Below are 16364 nucleotides of genomic sequence, written 5' to 3' on the forward strand. Positions count from 1 at the left end.
ATAGGTTATAGTGCTTTAAAATGAGCGACTCCGACCACGTGTCTGTCGCGTTTTATATTGTGAAAGGCAAACACGAGATACATTATTTAAAAGAAAAGGCTGCAGCAAAATGCACTGAAATTTAGGCAGGACAATGCCTATAATGTATCAGAGGGTTCCGTTTTTTTTTTTCACATCCGCGCAACCTAAATGTGGATTATATTGTGGCAAGATTCATTTAAAACCCGTTTCAACAGTATTTAAATCAACCTTTAATCTGTCATCATGATTCAATGTTCCTCGTATCGGATACACGAGATCCAAAAATAACTTCAGCATAACTTCGCCGCTGATAGGATAACAGTAGTAAACAAGCATACGTTTAAAAGAATATAATTGGATAACGTCATAGTTAATAGGATACAGATTTAGAGATTGGCTTTTCAACGAAAAAATATTATTCTTGTAAAGTATCGATAAACGTTCGTATTTCTTCGGAATAGTGTTTACTTTTACAGGTAAAGTAAATATTTTGTACTGTTTTACACTAATAAAATTATAGAAGTTGTTAAATAGAGAACGTGGCTGCTAGAGTAGGGTTTGTGTTGTCTATGATAGTTTAGGAAACTAGGATGAAAGTAGAAAATGATAAGTCAAAGCTGGAAAATGGTGGAAAATATATCGATACAATCCTCTCAGACTGTATAGAGAATGTTTCGAATGAAAATACCTCAAAATTTATTCACTCCAAAAATACGTAATATATTTGAAACGGGATAGTTTTTACTTTGGATACATTAACTGCTAAAGCAAGAAGTGAAAGTGAACGTCAATACATGTACTTCATGAATATAACCGAGGCTATACCCGTCGTCACCAATATTCACATTCTAGAAAATGAATATAACGATATCAGTTCTTTACTGATACCTTGGCAGCAAATACGCTACACCATTTTGGGAAGAATATTCAGTAACTGGTATAATGACCGTCCTTGGGCGGTGTCCTACTGTTCTTTTTATTACTGCTTGTTTATATATTTGTCTAGGGAGGTGCTCCACTGAATTATTTTCTTGTTTGATTATCTGTGTCTGTTTGTTGTTGTTGTTGTTGGTGTGTGTGTGTGTGTGTGTGTGTGTGTGTGTATGTGCGTGCGTGTGTGGTTTTTATTGTGTGTCTATCTGTATCTGTTAGTGGTGTGTGTGTGTGTGCGCGCTACTTTAGTTTTGGATTACTGTGTAGCGAGACTGCGTTTTAAGGTACCGGTATATTGCTTTCTCTGTTGAATATTCATCCCTGCTTTCTCCCAACACCCCACCCGTTTATCTACCCCTTCTTTGTATTTTACGTATAATTAAAATTTACTTGTTGTTGGATTTTTGAAGCAACACGTCTACAATATTTTTCCACCTTCTTTCTGTGGGCCTACTTTGAGATGCATATGGCGCTATGGCTATGTTCTTTCGGGAAATATACCAGTTCCTTTTATTTATTTATAAGATAAAAACTAAAATAAGTTATTAATTTTACAATTGCCGTTCAAAAGTTCAGTTGTTGTTCAATTTCAAAAAGCGAAAACAAAACTGCCGACTCCTATGACTGACTTAATATTGCATATTTTAATATTTTAACGTCTGTCTATTTTCGAAGCAGTGTCATTTAAAATTAACTGAATGTAATAGAGTAAATACAACAACAAGAATTCTAAACGCATGAATGTACGAATTTATCAAAATATTTCAATAAGCATTTTTAAAAAGAGACCTTCCTGTGGTTTGTCGTATAAATAACGATCATTCATCGTTTAGCTCCACTCGGATTGACACCCTCGTGGTTCAATTCCTGCGCATCTGAACTCTGAACCGTGATAAATCAGGCGACAAAGCTGTCTAACAATTTGATTATTTGAGAAAATTTCAAACACTCATTTTCATAAAATCTGATTTTTTTTCGCCGAAAGCTTCACATAAAAAAGGGATTTATTTAAATACATGTATGTAAAGTACCAATATTAAACTTGTTGGGATTTATATACCCTGTTTATGACAATTCCGCTCAAAGCAAATTATCCTAATTTTTCAATCTTCTACCGGTAACACTGGTAACACCGGGGCCTTAGACCACAGTTATTTTTACTATATTTTCTGTATAGGCACCGAACACTATTGCAATTTTGCATGCATTCCATACCCCCTAAAATACAAGAACTCAACAGAACTATTCAAGAGAAAAAATCCAGCCACAATAAACATGGGGTTGACCGGCTCCTTTTTCCACCATTTTGAACCAAATCACATGCGTATGAAGTATACTTTCTAGATGACCGCAGACAGGCAAAACTAGCCCTATCAGAAAGTCAGGTTATGCATATTCTGACATTCTCATTCTGTCAAATTGTACATGTACCTACTATTTCATATCTCTTCTATTCAATTATGCCAGGTATTGCAGGTCTTTCACTCAAAAATTCACCAATATTCACCATCAAACAGTGGAACTATTTTCCGCGTAACCAGGTCCTTATTGTGGTCAAGCATGGGCAAATAACTGTGATCTTGTGTGTGTTTAGACCTATTTTTTCTTCAAACTAAAAATATTTTACCAGTACAATCTCAGATGTGTAACAAGTTAAATGTGAAAGCTTCACCTTTGTTGAACTATACACTAAAATTTGACAGCTTTTATTGTTACACATAGTATCGGTCAAATCTGAGCAAAAAAATTTCGCGTAGTTTTCAGATGAAAAAAAAACTCGCAAAATTCTATAACTTTTTTGTTTGATGAGATTTTCACCCGAAATGAAAAACAAAAAACAAAACAATAACATGTTTCCTTATTATACATCTATCCACATTAAGAGCCACTTCAAGTTTAATTACAATATCACTGTTTATACACTGTATTTTAGGAAAACTATTCTTATTACAAAAAGCACATCGAAACGCGTTGTCTGCTCATACGAAACACTAAAATGTGAACTAAGAAAAATCCTATAATTGTCAACTTTGCCTTTTTTAAGCAGCCTAACATGTGGCAGATATGAAAATGAATAGTTTTTGTACGTAAATGTGTCATAATTATACTTTTCAGTGATCGTTCATGTAAGGCTACCCTAGGTAAAAATGAACAAGACAGCTCTGAAAAATACAATATGTGAGCTTACTGAAAAGCTTATGAGTCTTTCTGCTCAACTCTTACACTTTTAAGATATTCAGTGTACTCTGTAAATAAAACTTGCAAACAATGACCATTTACACTGTACAAAATCTTAAACTGTGTACTACAGCTGAGCGAGCTGACAAAAACAGCCCCTCTTTATATAAAGAATGATTTAAATGTACATCACTGCCTGCTGAATGTTCCAAGCTGGCTAATTTTGTGTAAATACCTTAATAAATATTAACCTGAGAAACTTAAACTGACTGGTTTTCCTATTGTTTTTCGGGTGACCTATATCAATTGAAGTGACCAGTCTTGTGACCGAACCAGTACCTTTTGTAAGACTGAAAGGCCAGTGGCCGAACATCATCTAAAAATGAATCAAGCTAGTCATAATATCTCAGATTGAATACTTAATCAGTTTAAATGATTGCATGTATGTGCAAAATATATCTCAAAACAACCTGACTGCAAAGGAAGTGTGAAATGTAAAAGAAAGTGCCCCTCACAGCAACTTTTCTATGAACATTTATATCACAATCTCCTTTCCCCCACACTGAAACTGTCAACATGTAAAATAAAACCCCAAAACCAAGTCTTACATACGTAAAATGTGCGATAACATACAGTTTGAATAACAAAACTATGAACTGACTTCTAGATCACAAGAAACGTTTACTGTGATCAACCAAGGGCAAATAACTGTGGTCTTGTGCCTATTTATACCAATATATACATAGAGCGTGACGTCAGTCTTTGAAAGCGCAACCGTAGTGTAAAACAACGCTGTTGTACAAAAATAGAATCCGAAACGTATAAAGAATCCCATATTTTTTTTGTCAATGTCTGGAAAATGTCCTTTCATCATTTCATCATTCGCGTTTTAATTCTTTTTATTGGCAGTAAAATCTCAATATAAATATAGTAGACGCAACTTGACCCCGATGGTTGACCGCTGTATCATAATACATAATGAGCTGCATGAGAAAGTAGAAATATAAATTTGTGAAATTATACATTAGTGTATTGGAAAATTTTAACTGATCAAATGTAAGTATACATACTTTGAAAATGCTCTGTAAACAAACTAATTCCATATGAATATACATGGCTACCCTAATCACCCTTTATTTCTTCAATGGAATAATCGACATGAATAATCAGCCGGAGGTCAACCATCGCGGTCAAGTTGCGACTATTGTCCGTAAGTATTGACCTGGCACTCATGAATATTCCGTGTATTTCCAAAAATTAATTTTCGGTGTCCGAATATAAATAGCGGTATAACTAAATATTACATATATCGTTCTAAAGTAATATACTGTCGCATCTGCAGGTAGCTGTGCGGACAAAGCGTTTAGATCGCGGGTTCGAGTCCTACGACCGACTATATATATTTTTTCGCAAATTTTATATGAAGTAGAGAAAAGTGGAAACTTCACAGGTTGCTCAACACGACAAAAACGAAAATGTTGCAGGCTCGGTTTGATTGTGCCTGTTCATGGACGGTAGTGGAAATACATGCTACCGTCCACGCCCTCTAGCCCCGGGTTGAGCAGAACTCAACATTTATACAAAAACATTTATATGAAGACTTACCACTCATTTGATCAAGCGTATCGTGATATCTATGGTTCATTTATAAAGAGTAATCATATTTCCCGTTGTAAAATAATGGAATAAAATTGTTTTAATAGTATCTTAGATAAAAAGACAAATTACCTGTCACCAACGTTCCAGAAAAAAAACAAATATTACAAGAGAAAACAATCAAAATTCAAGAAATATGACACATAAAATAATGTAAACGATAACCTTACAATGCATTAAATTGAAAAAAGACCTATTCAGTAAGTGATTTCGAACCCATGGTAACGTGCGTGCTAGTCAGATACCTTTCCTCTACGCCACCGTGTCATTGATTAACTTTACATGTTACTTTGGTAATGTAGATACTTTCAGGATACTAATATTGCGTAAATTAACGAAAACGCCCGAAAATATTGGCGAAGATTAATGAGTGCCAGGTCAATACTTATGGACAATACTATACTGGCTAAATATGGAGTGAAAACAATAGGATTAGTGAACGTAAATTATTAATTCTATTTTAAGAATAATCGATCGAATACTTTCTTTATAAACAGTTAATTGTGTGGTATTCAGTACAGTAACTATAGCAACAGTGGTCGCACCATATTGATAAACAATGTGATATTTATATGTATTAATAAAAAAAGTTCTGGAACCTTCTATGCTACATCAAATAGAGAGATGTTTTAGGAAAGAGCAGAACCTTCAGTTAAATTTTATTAGAAACGTGTCCTGTATTTCTTAATAACAAAGTGTTACCAGTTTGGATATTTAATATTTGAAGGATTTACATTAAAACTGTAGATTTAGAAAGATTTCTTTAAAGAGATGATTTATAATCTTTGGACATACTTAAATCTAGTTTTGATTTGCGAATAATTTGGAGTTATTACTCCTTGGGTTTAAATTTGACCAGGACAGGATTTGGACACTTTTTCACATAAGATTGGATTATATGTATATTTTTTTATATTTTTAAGGTATTTGAATTGTTACGCTTATTAATACAATTTTGTTATTGTTAACAGTTACTGATTTGTTTTTCTGTTAATTTTAATCACTGTAACAAGCAAATGTTACCCTTTGACATAACAGAAATCAGGGGTTTGTCCGAGAACTGAACCCGTGACATCTCGTACTCTGAGTGAGAATCACACCCCTAGACAAGGTTTAACTTTATTGATGAGTCATTGTTTATTGATCTAGTTTTGAGACATCATGTAAATATATTCTATGGCGTTCCAGAATGTTCTACCACAATAGGCCTACTGATAAACAGGGTGTATCAATTATTTTCAAAAACTCTCTTTTTATTCTTAGTGTTACATGAAAGTTCTGATTTGGACTATTTTCACATCTTAGATTGGATTTTACGGCTATTTGATAAAATATTAAGGTATTTAAATTGTTACTCTTATGAATAAACTTTGTTATTGTTGATTGATGCTGGTTTGTTTATCTGTTACTTTTACTCACTGTAACAAGAGTTGTTACCCTTCGACGTAACAATATACTCATGTAAAACATGTGATGAACTCATATCGTTATCATAAACTCTCGGTTGCTTAAATGAAAAATATCTATGGAATATTTTGATATATGAAACTCATCAGTACATTCTAATATGTTTTTTTCCTTCCATTACAGGTAAACATGGAACACCTTTCTAAGACAAGTTGCTTCTACAGTAGAATATTAGTGTGTACATGTACACTGTTACTTTTAACGATAATTACCAAAATTGTAAACAATGTGGAAACTGGAAATTCAATTCTAAAACTAAAGCAAGCGGGAACTCTAACCTGCACTGGTCTCAAACAGTTCATGCAGAAAATATCGATTGCTAGTAAAATATTGTCATGTTTTCCAAACTGTGAGGTTCAAAGTAACACAGAATTTGGAAATCATGATAATATTTCATCAGTAATCGAGGCAATAACTGCTCAACAAAAACGGGAAAACATTACCAGGGATATACCGATCGTCAGAAGGAAACACATACAGGGAAAACAATACACATGCTTTATTTCCTCACGGAATTTAAATGACAAAAATACTACAGCAATATTGAGAAAGGAATATTCAATAATAGATGTAATTTCGTACATAATAGTTCTGTTGGCAACTTTGAGTATATGCACCAATTCAACGTTTTACTTTCAAAAGTCTAAACATTTTTCAAGATCAAAAGATGAAAGTAAAGCTCGATATTCTTATGACTTTATATTTCATCTAGGAAACCAGTCTGTTTTCGAATTTAAGGTTTATCATTTTTCGCTAAAACAATACTTGAATGAAATAGAGAAAGAAAGTGACAAGAATATCAAGCGTATGTATCATGAATGGGCTAGGTACGAATCATTCAAAACCTTCCCAAAAGACTGTACAGTGTCAACACTGCGCTTAGCACAAGCTGGTTTTTATTACACTGGGAATGGGGTGGAGACTGCTTGCTTTTCTTGTGGGGTAAAGAATGAAAAGTGGACAGGTAATGAATCTGTGATTGAATTACATAAAAGACTCTCACCAAAATGTAAGTTTATAAATGGAGAGAGAACTGAAAATGTTCCAATCCATGGAATTGGGGAATCAGAACAAAACCAGTCAGGCGGTGCATGTGGAGGTCCTGAAGATTTGTCTGAAAATAATGCGGTAAGGGAAACAGGGCAAAAAAAGCATATAGAACATCGTAACGAAATAACTAGAACAAGAAATGAAGTGTCACAGGAAACGGAGCAAAATTTAGAACAAACAAACACAAATACTGGTAACAGTTTCCAGAACCCTCTGGAAAACGAAAGGCATATCATACTTCAGAATGGATATTCTGGGCAACATTCGGAATACCGTCCGACAGAAGAGATCCAGCATTTCCCAGGAATAACAAACGAACAACCAAAGCATCCCGATTATGCAACCAGAGGCGTAAGACTGTCATCGTTTTCGCAATGGCCTCTGGGTCACGTGATGAAACCGGAAGACTTGGCAGAAGCAGGATTTTTCTTTTGTGGTAGGTTATTCTTTTTCAAAATCTGTCATGCTTTTAATTATGCAAATTATGTCAAGATAATGAACGATAAATTGAACTTTATACTATTTTAAAAGCTACCAGCTACCAAGTTTAGTGGTAGGCATAACCCCTTGAAATTTGTTGGAAATTGTTTATAAATATAACTGACAAATGAAATTTTTGCACAGCATCCCTGTGTAACCGAGGCGAGAAAAGCGTATGAGACAAGTTTGAAATGACATTACAATGGTTGCTTTATCTATATTTAATACCGCTTTGCATTTTGTTTGTTATATCTAAAATATATCAAATTCTGCTTGAAAGGAATGTCGCCCAAACTTGTAAACATACTACGATAAGTACAACCAATAAGATACCAGGGACGTTTACAAATTGTGCAATACAAGTTCATTTATCATCTGATTTATGAATAACACAACTGTCGTATTCAAAACTACGGTAATGATTTGTCGATGGCTTAAACACTTATCTTCCCTTAAATTATATTTAAAAGGGTATTTCAAAATAAGAAGTTATAATAGATCATGATTCTTTTTCCAGTCACATGTGCTTATTACGAATCCGCCTCACGTCCACATGAGTAAAAGATGATTATCTTTTCCAATACAATCTGCCCACAATATTGTAAATTATAATAAAATATATTAAACACGCGATTATGAGTTACCCGGAAGTTAATAATTCGAAGAAATGATGTACATAAAAGTTATACGTAAATAGACATATCAGATAATCACGTTAATTTGTAACTAAAGAAGCTTAACTATACAGAATGAATATCTATCTAAATTAGATATAACTATTATCTGTAATGAACCCAAATTACTGCAAAAGTAAACAAAAAACAATTATGAAGCAAATATGCATGTTTAAAGAAAAAAAGTAAAATACGCTGATAAAAGAAATTTGATATATACTCGCAAAAATAAATAAATATATTTTCCTTTCTCTATCTGTCAGTGTATTTGTATATGTGTATGTTGTTAGACATGTAATATTTCGAAATTTATTAAAGTTAGTTAACACATACATGTTATTATATAAAACAGGAATGCAAGATTTAGTGAGATGTTTCTTCTGTGGTGGTGGAATGAAAAACTGGGAGTATGGAGACAGTCCCTGGATTGAGCATGCTAGATGGTTCCCTACGTGCGCGTATCTAAAACAATGCAAGGGGGAAGACTTTGTAAATTTGTGTCAGATATCAAATATGACTTTTCCGACACATACCAACTTTGTAAGTATTCTTATGCATTGTCTCAATACAAAAAGTAAATTCAACCGATATCTGTTTAAGAAAAGAAACGTAGTAAATACGTTAAGATACTGAAGATGATTCAGTTGCAAAGAAAGTCATATTATGTTTGGTAATAGAAACAAAGAAAAATATCAAACAGGGAATGCCACGCACCAAAAGTGCATCCTCCCCAAAACGAACCCCCCAGCACGCAAACGCGTGCACCACACACACACACCCAAAGCTTACACATCAGGACAAAACGAACAACACACACACACACACTCAAAGCCAACACATAATGACAAGACGAACAATAAGCATACACACACGCGCGCACACAAAGTCAACACACAAGGACAAAACGAACAAACAAAGGAACACAGTGGGGCACCGCCTTGGAACGGTCAGTGGCAAAAACACCACTGGGGAGCTTAAACCGGTTTATGGTGCGCACCCAACCTCACTCTTACCCCCACCATGTTCCAAAGACATGGGACAGACATTAGTATGTCAAATAATACGATCTTCACTGAGTGTTTCAAGTAGGCATTGTTCTGCCCGTGATAATTACATCTAGTGTACATTGTATAAGCTGGAGTTCATTAAGTTCATAATTTATGTTCTTTTTTAGCAACTGCGAGATTTAGATTCACAACAAGCAAACATTGTTGAAGACCAGTACATTACAGATTTAAACAGTATTGCCGCTAAACGTGTTCTCGACATGGGGTACATGCAGACACAGGTCGAAGATGCAATCAGGAACATAAGGCAACGTATAGGTACATAATTTCTTTTTATTTCCGCATTGAACACTCGGTCTGATTCAATTCTTCGGCATTTCTCCGATAAGGAGTTGTTTCTCGTACTTTTGAAATATTGACTTTTGATTTTATATTAACAAAAAATACCTATGGCGTCTTGTTAAATATCAGGTCCCGTTGAAGAACTGAAAGCACAGAACATATTAGAGTATCTTCTAGACAGCAGTTATACAGCTAATGCATCTACTACAACAACGACATCTGTACAGCATAGCAACACCGCTAACAATGGAAGTCAATCTTCTCCAAACAACCGTCAGTCGGACCAGTCTAATGTCTCCATAGATACAACCGAAAGAAGTTCACCAGAACAATCTGCAGACAAAAACCCAAAAGCAACAAAAGATGGTATTTACAAGTTTTAAGTAGCTATTCAAGAAAATGATTACATTATCGAGGTTCAGATGTACGATCATAGGAATACCGGTCTGTTTTCCACAAATAATCAGATATTTGATAAACAATCAATTTTTAAAATTATATTAAATAAAAATGTATTAAATTCTATATGTTACTTTTCATGAGGTAAATCTTCGAATATTTTGATATGGTGTCATACTTTGACATGTTACTTTTCATGAGGTAAACCTTCAAATATTTTGATATGGCGTCATACTTTGACAACCTAGCGGAGAGAACCCTATCTATATAAGTAGTAACTGAGTCGATCAGCCGGTCTTTCAAACAAATATATTTTAATTTTATCAAAGTTCTTAAGGATATAACAAAATAAACTTATTTTACCTCTAAAGGATTTCAGTCAGTCAGTATGTGTTTGTGTTTAATTTCGATCCATAAATGCTACGTAGCAAAATAGACCGCGAACATGTCCATTTTCTTGTTCTTGTTGCAAAAAGGCAATTCCCAGAGAGTTTTGCCGAGAGCATGTGATTATTGTTGCTCCATAATGGTAAAAGAACAGCAACAAAAAAGACCTGAACATTCATAGGTCTACTAAAATAGTTCACTGATATAAAATTATCAAAGTATTATTTGTGATTGAACAATTTACAGGTTAGTTGCAAGGTTTAATTATTCTTTTCCTACATTATATTATATGTATATGTTCTCATACTGTTTACTATTTCAGAGAGAAAGGCATTGAAGGAAGAAAATCAACATCTGAAAGAACAAATGATGTGCAAAATTTGCATGGATAAAGATGCAAATACTGTTTTTCTTCCATGTGGACATTTGGTTTCCTGTGTTGAATGTGCGCATGCTCTAAGAAAATGCGCCGTCTGTCGCACAGTTATCCAGGGGACAGTTAGAGCATATGCAGCATAATAAAGAAGAGTGTAAACAATATCAATATCTGCAAGGAAGAGAACTAGTGATTTTAAAACTGTAGCAATTTTGTTGGTATACATTTTAGATCATAAGAATCAACTTACTTCCCTCTTTGATTGTGTCTGACGGAAGAGGGGGAGGACTCTATGATAAGCAGTTTTTAAATCCTATCAGGACTGAACTGTTTTGATATCTGTCTTCTGGCCTGTTTCGTCGGGCCCTTAAGGGTGTTTCTCTTGTTGCTCTGTCTTCTGAAAAGGCATTGAGTACATACGTTTTTGGTTCTAAAGGTTTGCTTTTTATATATTTATACACGAGCATTTTTGTGTTTTACATGCCATGCCATTTTGTTTCCATTACGTGTGTTAGAGATTCACCTGGAGGAGGGGATTACTTTTATTTACACTGTCCCGTGTCTTTGGGACATGGTGGGGGTAAGAGTGAGGTTGGGTGCGCACCATAAACCGGTTTAAGCTCCCCAGTGGTGTTTTTGCCACTGACCGTTCCAAGGCGGTGCCCCACTGTGTTCCTTTGTTTGTTCGTTTTGTCCTAATGTGTTGGCTTTTGTGTGTGTGCGCGTGTATGTGTGTGTGTGTGTCTGTGTTTGTGGTGTGCGCGTCTGCGTGCTGTGGGTTTCGTTTTGGGGAGGTGCGTTTTTGGTACGTGGCATTCCCTGTTTGATATTTGTCTTTGTTTTTTACCTAACATTGAGGTTACAGCTATTATTATATTGTTATTATACAAAGAAAGCAATTTAGAACATATTTTTAAGCTCTCGCGTCTTAAGTCTCACTGACTTATTTAGGCAGTATGGCGACTTTTTAGTTCAGGCTCTAGGTGCTTCTTTTGATATTATTTCAGACGCGTGGATATCTGTTCTCCTGCAAGCTAGATCTATGGCCTCATCACATGGCTTTTTTCTCAAATAATTATATAAATTACTATGTTTATACGATTTCCCTAATTATTATTGAAATAGCATTATTGGAATACAACAGTATATTTTATCACTAACGTTTTGAAAAGAATTCACCATATATTGCCTTTACAGATGTTATTTTTCCATGGGCTATACCTCAGTCTGTTTTATTATGATCTATCCTACTATATGCAAATTAGTTCATACCGACTGTTCATGTATGTCTCTACATTATTTGCAATTCAGCGACTTTTATTTTATTTCAGATATATATGAATTTGTTGATGCTACATATTTGTATACTGTGTTATGTTTCCCATTGCAGTCAACATTAATTTTATACAGATACACAAGTCCTTCAAATTTTTATTTATATAGATTATATAATGTACATTATTTTTGCCATCAGTGCCGTGGAATTAAAACTTTGCCCGGGTGCATGTTAAATGACAGTGCATTATCTCATACAATCAGTTATCATTCACTTTAAGACGTTTAATGTAAAGAAATAAATGAAAAATAAAATATTATTTCGCGAAACCTTTGCCATTTTTCCAAATTATGCAAGTAAAAATACGCACCTCTTTCAAACAACTTATTAGACAAATTTATCTTTTATTAATGTTTCGTACATAAAAGATTGTGATTTTTATTAAAGCAAAGCTGTAATGTATTCAATATGATACTGATTTATATATGAGAGTTTAATTAAATTACAAACCTTCTTTCAATTCAGTGCAATTTACTGTTGTGTTTAAAGAAACATATTTTTTGCCATTCTTGGTTTTTAAGGATAAATTGGAAAACATATTCTTGATATTTTTTATACAGTTTTATTATTACATTTATATTTATACAATAATTACATACTCTTATACATATTTGATTAATTGATCTTTGATTATTATATTGATTGGTTATCATGTTCGTTTTAGATTTATTCTCACAAAAAATGCTAACATTCGTGAATTTCATCATGGTTGTATGCTCTAAGTGTATATTTCTTTTTGTTTTGATTTTGCATATTTTCAGAATTAACGCGCGTTTCATATTATAAAGAGTGGTTGTCAGCGAAAACATATGGGATGGGGGAGGGGGGGGACTTCCGGTTGTTTTTTGATAGTCTCTCACTGTCTCATTTGTTATCAGTCCGTCTACAATATAGGCGAGTTGTCGCAATGTCACCGTGTACCATATACTCTAGTGTATGTTAGAGCGCTTAGAGCAAGGTCTAACTCATGATCAAAGGAAACTGGTCATAAAATCTGAGATCAAGGTGACAGATGATTATTGTAATATTGTTAATGTGAGAGAAAACATTGCCCGAAACAATGTATTCAACAATCAGTGTGTTTTATATAAGACCCATCTCAACCCTAACTTCAATTTTAAGAGATAGAATTTAGAATGAGATTACGACTACTTTTTATAATAGGTTTATAGAAGTAAAACTTGGTTAAGAAATATTGCTCTTTGGCAAGACTGAATGTCAAAACCACATGATAGGTCAACGAAATGCCTTTATCAGCCTGTAGCGATTGGTATCTTTAAAACGTTTTTTTTTTTTTTTTTTTTTTTTTTACATATATATATATTTCATCCATACTGTTATATGAGTCCATTGTTTGTTTAGCTGTAACTGTGATATGTGTAACAAGTTTCTTATTTTACTTAATGAAAATTGTTGTTCGTTATGTTTTGTTATTTACTAAATATATAACTGCTTAACATTTCGATAGTTTTATATCTACTCAGTCTTTCATGAACTTTTCTGTTTACAGATATATGTCTTGTTTTGGTTCTAATTTACTGTCGTTAATTTTTATCTAGTGTATACATACAATTCGTTCAATTAGCGTGAATGGAGTGTTTATGGTATAACATATTTGATCACCTGAACATATGGTGCTCTGGAGTGAGCTTTTGTTATCATCCTTTGTCATAGTTCATCAACAATATTAATTTTATCACATTTAATAGGTCATATTTTGAGCACTATTCATAAAATGGAGTGTATATGGCCAAAAAAGGTATTGAGCAAGATCGTTATCACATCAGAGTCCATCTTTACTTGGGTAATCTTCTCGACACTAACAATAAATTAAAAGAGGACAGACTCGATGTCGGACCATATTGCACAAACATAACATTGGAGTAACTGATAATAGTTTAATAAATTTCACGTGTATAATATATAAGGTATATTACCAAAGGTCTCCACCAAGAAAGGTAAAATACAATATCTCTTCAATTTCACCAGAGTTGAATTTGTGAAAAAGTCTTATTTTGCACACCATTAACCAATTTATTTCATTTTATACTTTTCATTTTGATGTTTATAAGACAGTGCAGTATGCATTTGCCACTGTATTACCGAGTATGGCTTAACCAGGCGGGTTTGAATTAGCTATGTCGCTGGCGACATAACGGTTAACATTTTATATACTTGTGAATATCCTTTACCACATATCGTGTTCAAACACAAACCGAGGGGTGAGAACGAAACTGTGCTTCTTTATCCATATGAACAGGTTCGTTCTGACCTCCTAGAAACACTCATGTTGACATGTTGTGTACATTGTGCAATTTGTGTTGTTGTATTTCAAATATACATGTACTGAAAATGTATCAACAAGTACAATAAAATTTAAAGTGAATTAATCATTATAGGGATACTATTTATCTTTACATATAATGCTAGTGTTCGTAAAAAATAAAGTTTTAACAAATGCTGACATCGTTGTTGTTGTTTTATTTTGTTTTAATGAAGCACATCATCAGCTAGTATATATACACAGCCACACTTTAATGAACCTTTTCTCTATCTATCTGATGTATTAACTAAACCGCATAAAAACTGTTTTAAAATGAACAAGACCTCTGAAATAAGCATGATTAAAATCATTCAAAGATTTCATACTTGATTCTTCAAAACTGATGAGAAAAAATAATATTTTGATATTATAAACATTGCATTTTTTCACAAAAGAACGAAGTATGGCATGGCGTATATATATGTAAAGTGGGCTATTGTCTCTTGTAGGAAATCAGTCACACTGCAAACGGAAATGATAAATAGTCATATCAATGAAGATATGACGTACTTGTGAGTAAACTTTGTTACGTCAGATTTTTCAGCCTCTGAAATCTAACATAATTCTATTTTTAATACAGTGTGTGTGTGTGTGTGTGTGTGTGTGTGTGTGTGTGTGTGTGTGTGTGTGTGTGTGTGTGTGTGTGCGTGTGCGTGTGCGTTCGGGTTTTTTTTTCAACAATTTTTCAGTCATATAAACAACGGTGTCTACTTGTAGCCGTGAGCACAATGCCCAGCTTTATAGTGCTGCCAAACTGGAATATCACGCCGTAGGCACGTGGCATGATACCCCACCCAGTCACATTATACTGACACCGGGCTGACCAGTCCTATCACTAACCTCTTAATGCTGAGCGCCAAGCGAGGAAGCTACTAGTACCATATTTTACATCTTTGGTATGACGCGACCGGGGATCGAACCCACGACCTCCCGCACTCATCTGCCATTTTTATAGCAATGTAAGGAACTCCAGCAGGAGAAAGCACAGTAACCATCTCTGAGTTGTCCTAGTGTCTTTAAGCGAATTAGCGGATTCGAACTTGCTATACGTTGTGACAGGTAATACTTACTTTAAAATGGTTATCAAGATAAAAATCATGGAACGAGTATTAAGGTTCCATAAGGCTTTAACTTTTATGTTAAAATCAGACGAAACAGCCTTCGAAATAGAAGTTATGCAAAATCTCATGGTTAGAATGACACTATTTTCATTATTGCACATGAATTTATTCCATTATAACAATAAATGGAGAGGTAATAAAAACAATGAGATTAATAAAACTTCATATTGTGTTAATCATTATTCAAACCTTTATCAAATATTAGAGAGACCAATTATCGAAGAAAGGATGCAACAAGAAATCAATAAAAACGTATGTTCATAACAAAAGATATGTCAGCCACGGTATAGACAAAGGCATTATGGGCCTTTAATAAAAAAGGGAAATAGTTGTATCGTTAAAAATGCAAGTGTTATGACAGGTCTGAACCATGTCAATGTAAACTTAGTTTATTGGATAGAAAGTGTAAGATTGTTTGTAGGATATTATATTTTACTGCAAATAAATCGGGAACAAATTGCTCCCGTGCATTCCTTTGGTGGGAATTTCACGTTTTAATTGAATATATGTACGAACGTGTCATTCTGCTTGATAAGAGTAATCAGGAAATAGAATTTGAACACAAATATGCCATAAAATCACATTTTACAGCCGAATGACAATGAAAAATCTGT

General features: G+C 33.9%; 1 protein-coding gene across 3 annotated transcripts; it reads left to right on the top strand.

Annotated features, from left to right (window-relative positions):
- Positions 1-411: 411 nt before the first annotated feature.
- Positions 412-14770, top strand: LOC128552575 (E3 ubiquitin-protein ligase XIAP-like). 3 transcript variants are annotated; one of them, XM_053533629.1, is made up of 6 exons: positions 412-497; positions 6379-7741; positions 8812-8999; positions 9634-9784; positions 9938-10174; positions 10917-14770. In XM_053533629.1, exons 2-6 carry the CDS (start codon positions 6385-6387, stop codon positions 11111-11113), a joined length of 2130 nt encoding a protein of 709 aa, XP_053389604.1. In that variant the 5' UTR covers positions 412-497; positions 6379-6384; the 3' UTR covers positions 11114-14770. The 3 variants fall into 3 exon arrangements, with proteins under 3 accessions (XP_053389604.1, XP_053389603.1, XP_053389602.1); XM_053533628.1 differs by lacking the exon at positions 412-497 and adding an exon at positions 5317-5711; XM_053533627.1 differs by lacking the exon at positions 412-497 and adding an exon at positions 5821-6127.
- The last annotated feature ends 1594 nt before the right edge of the window (positions 14771-16364 follow it).

This window comes from Mercenaria mercenaria, unplaced genomic scaffold, assembly GCF_021730395.1.
Source record: "Mercenaria mercenaria strain notata unplaced genomic scaffold, MADL_Memer_1 contig_2923, whole genome shotgun sequence".
Taxonomy (NCBI): domain Eukaryota; kingdom Metazoa; phylum Mollusca; class Bivalvia; order Venerida; family Veneridae; genus Mercenaria; species Mercenaria mercenaria.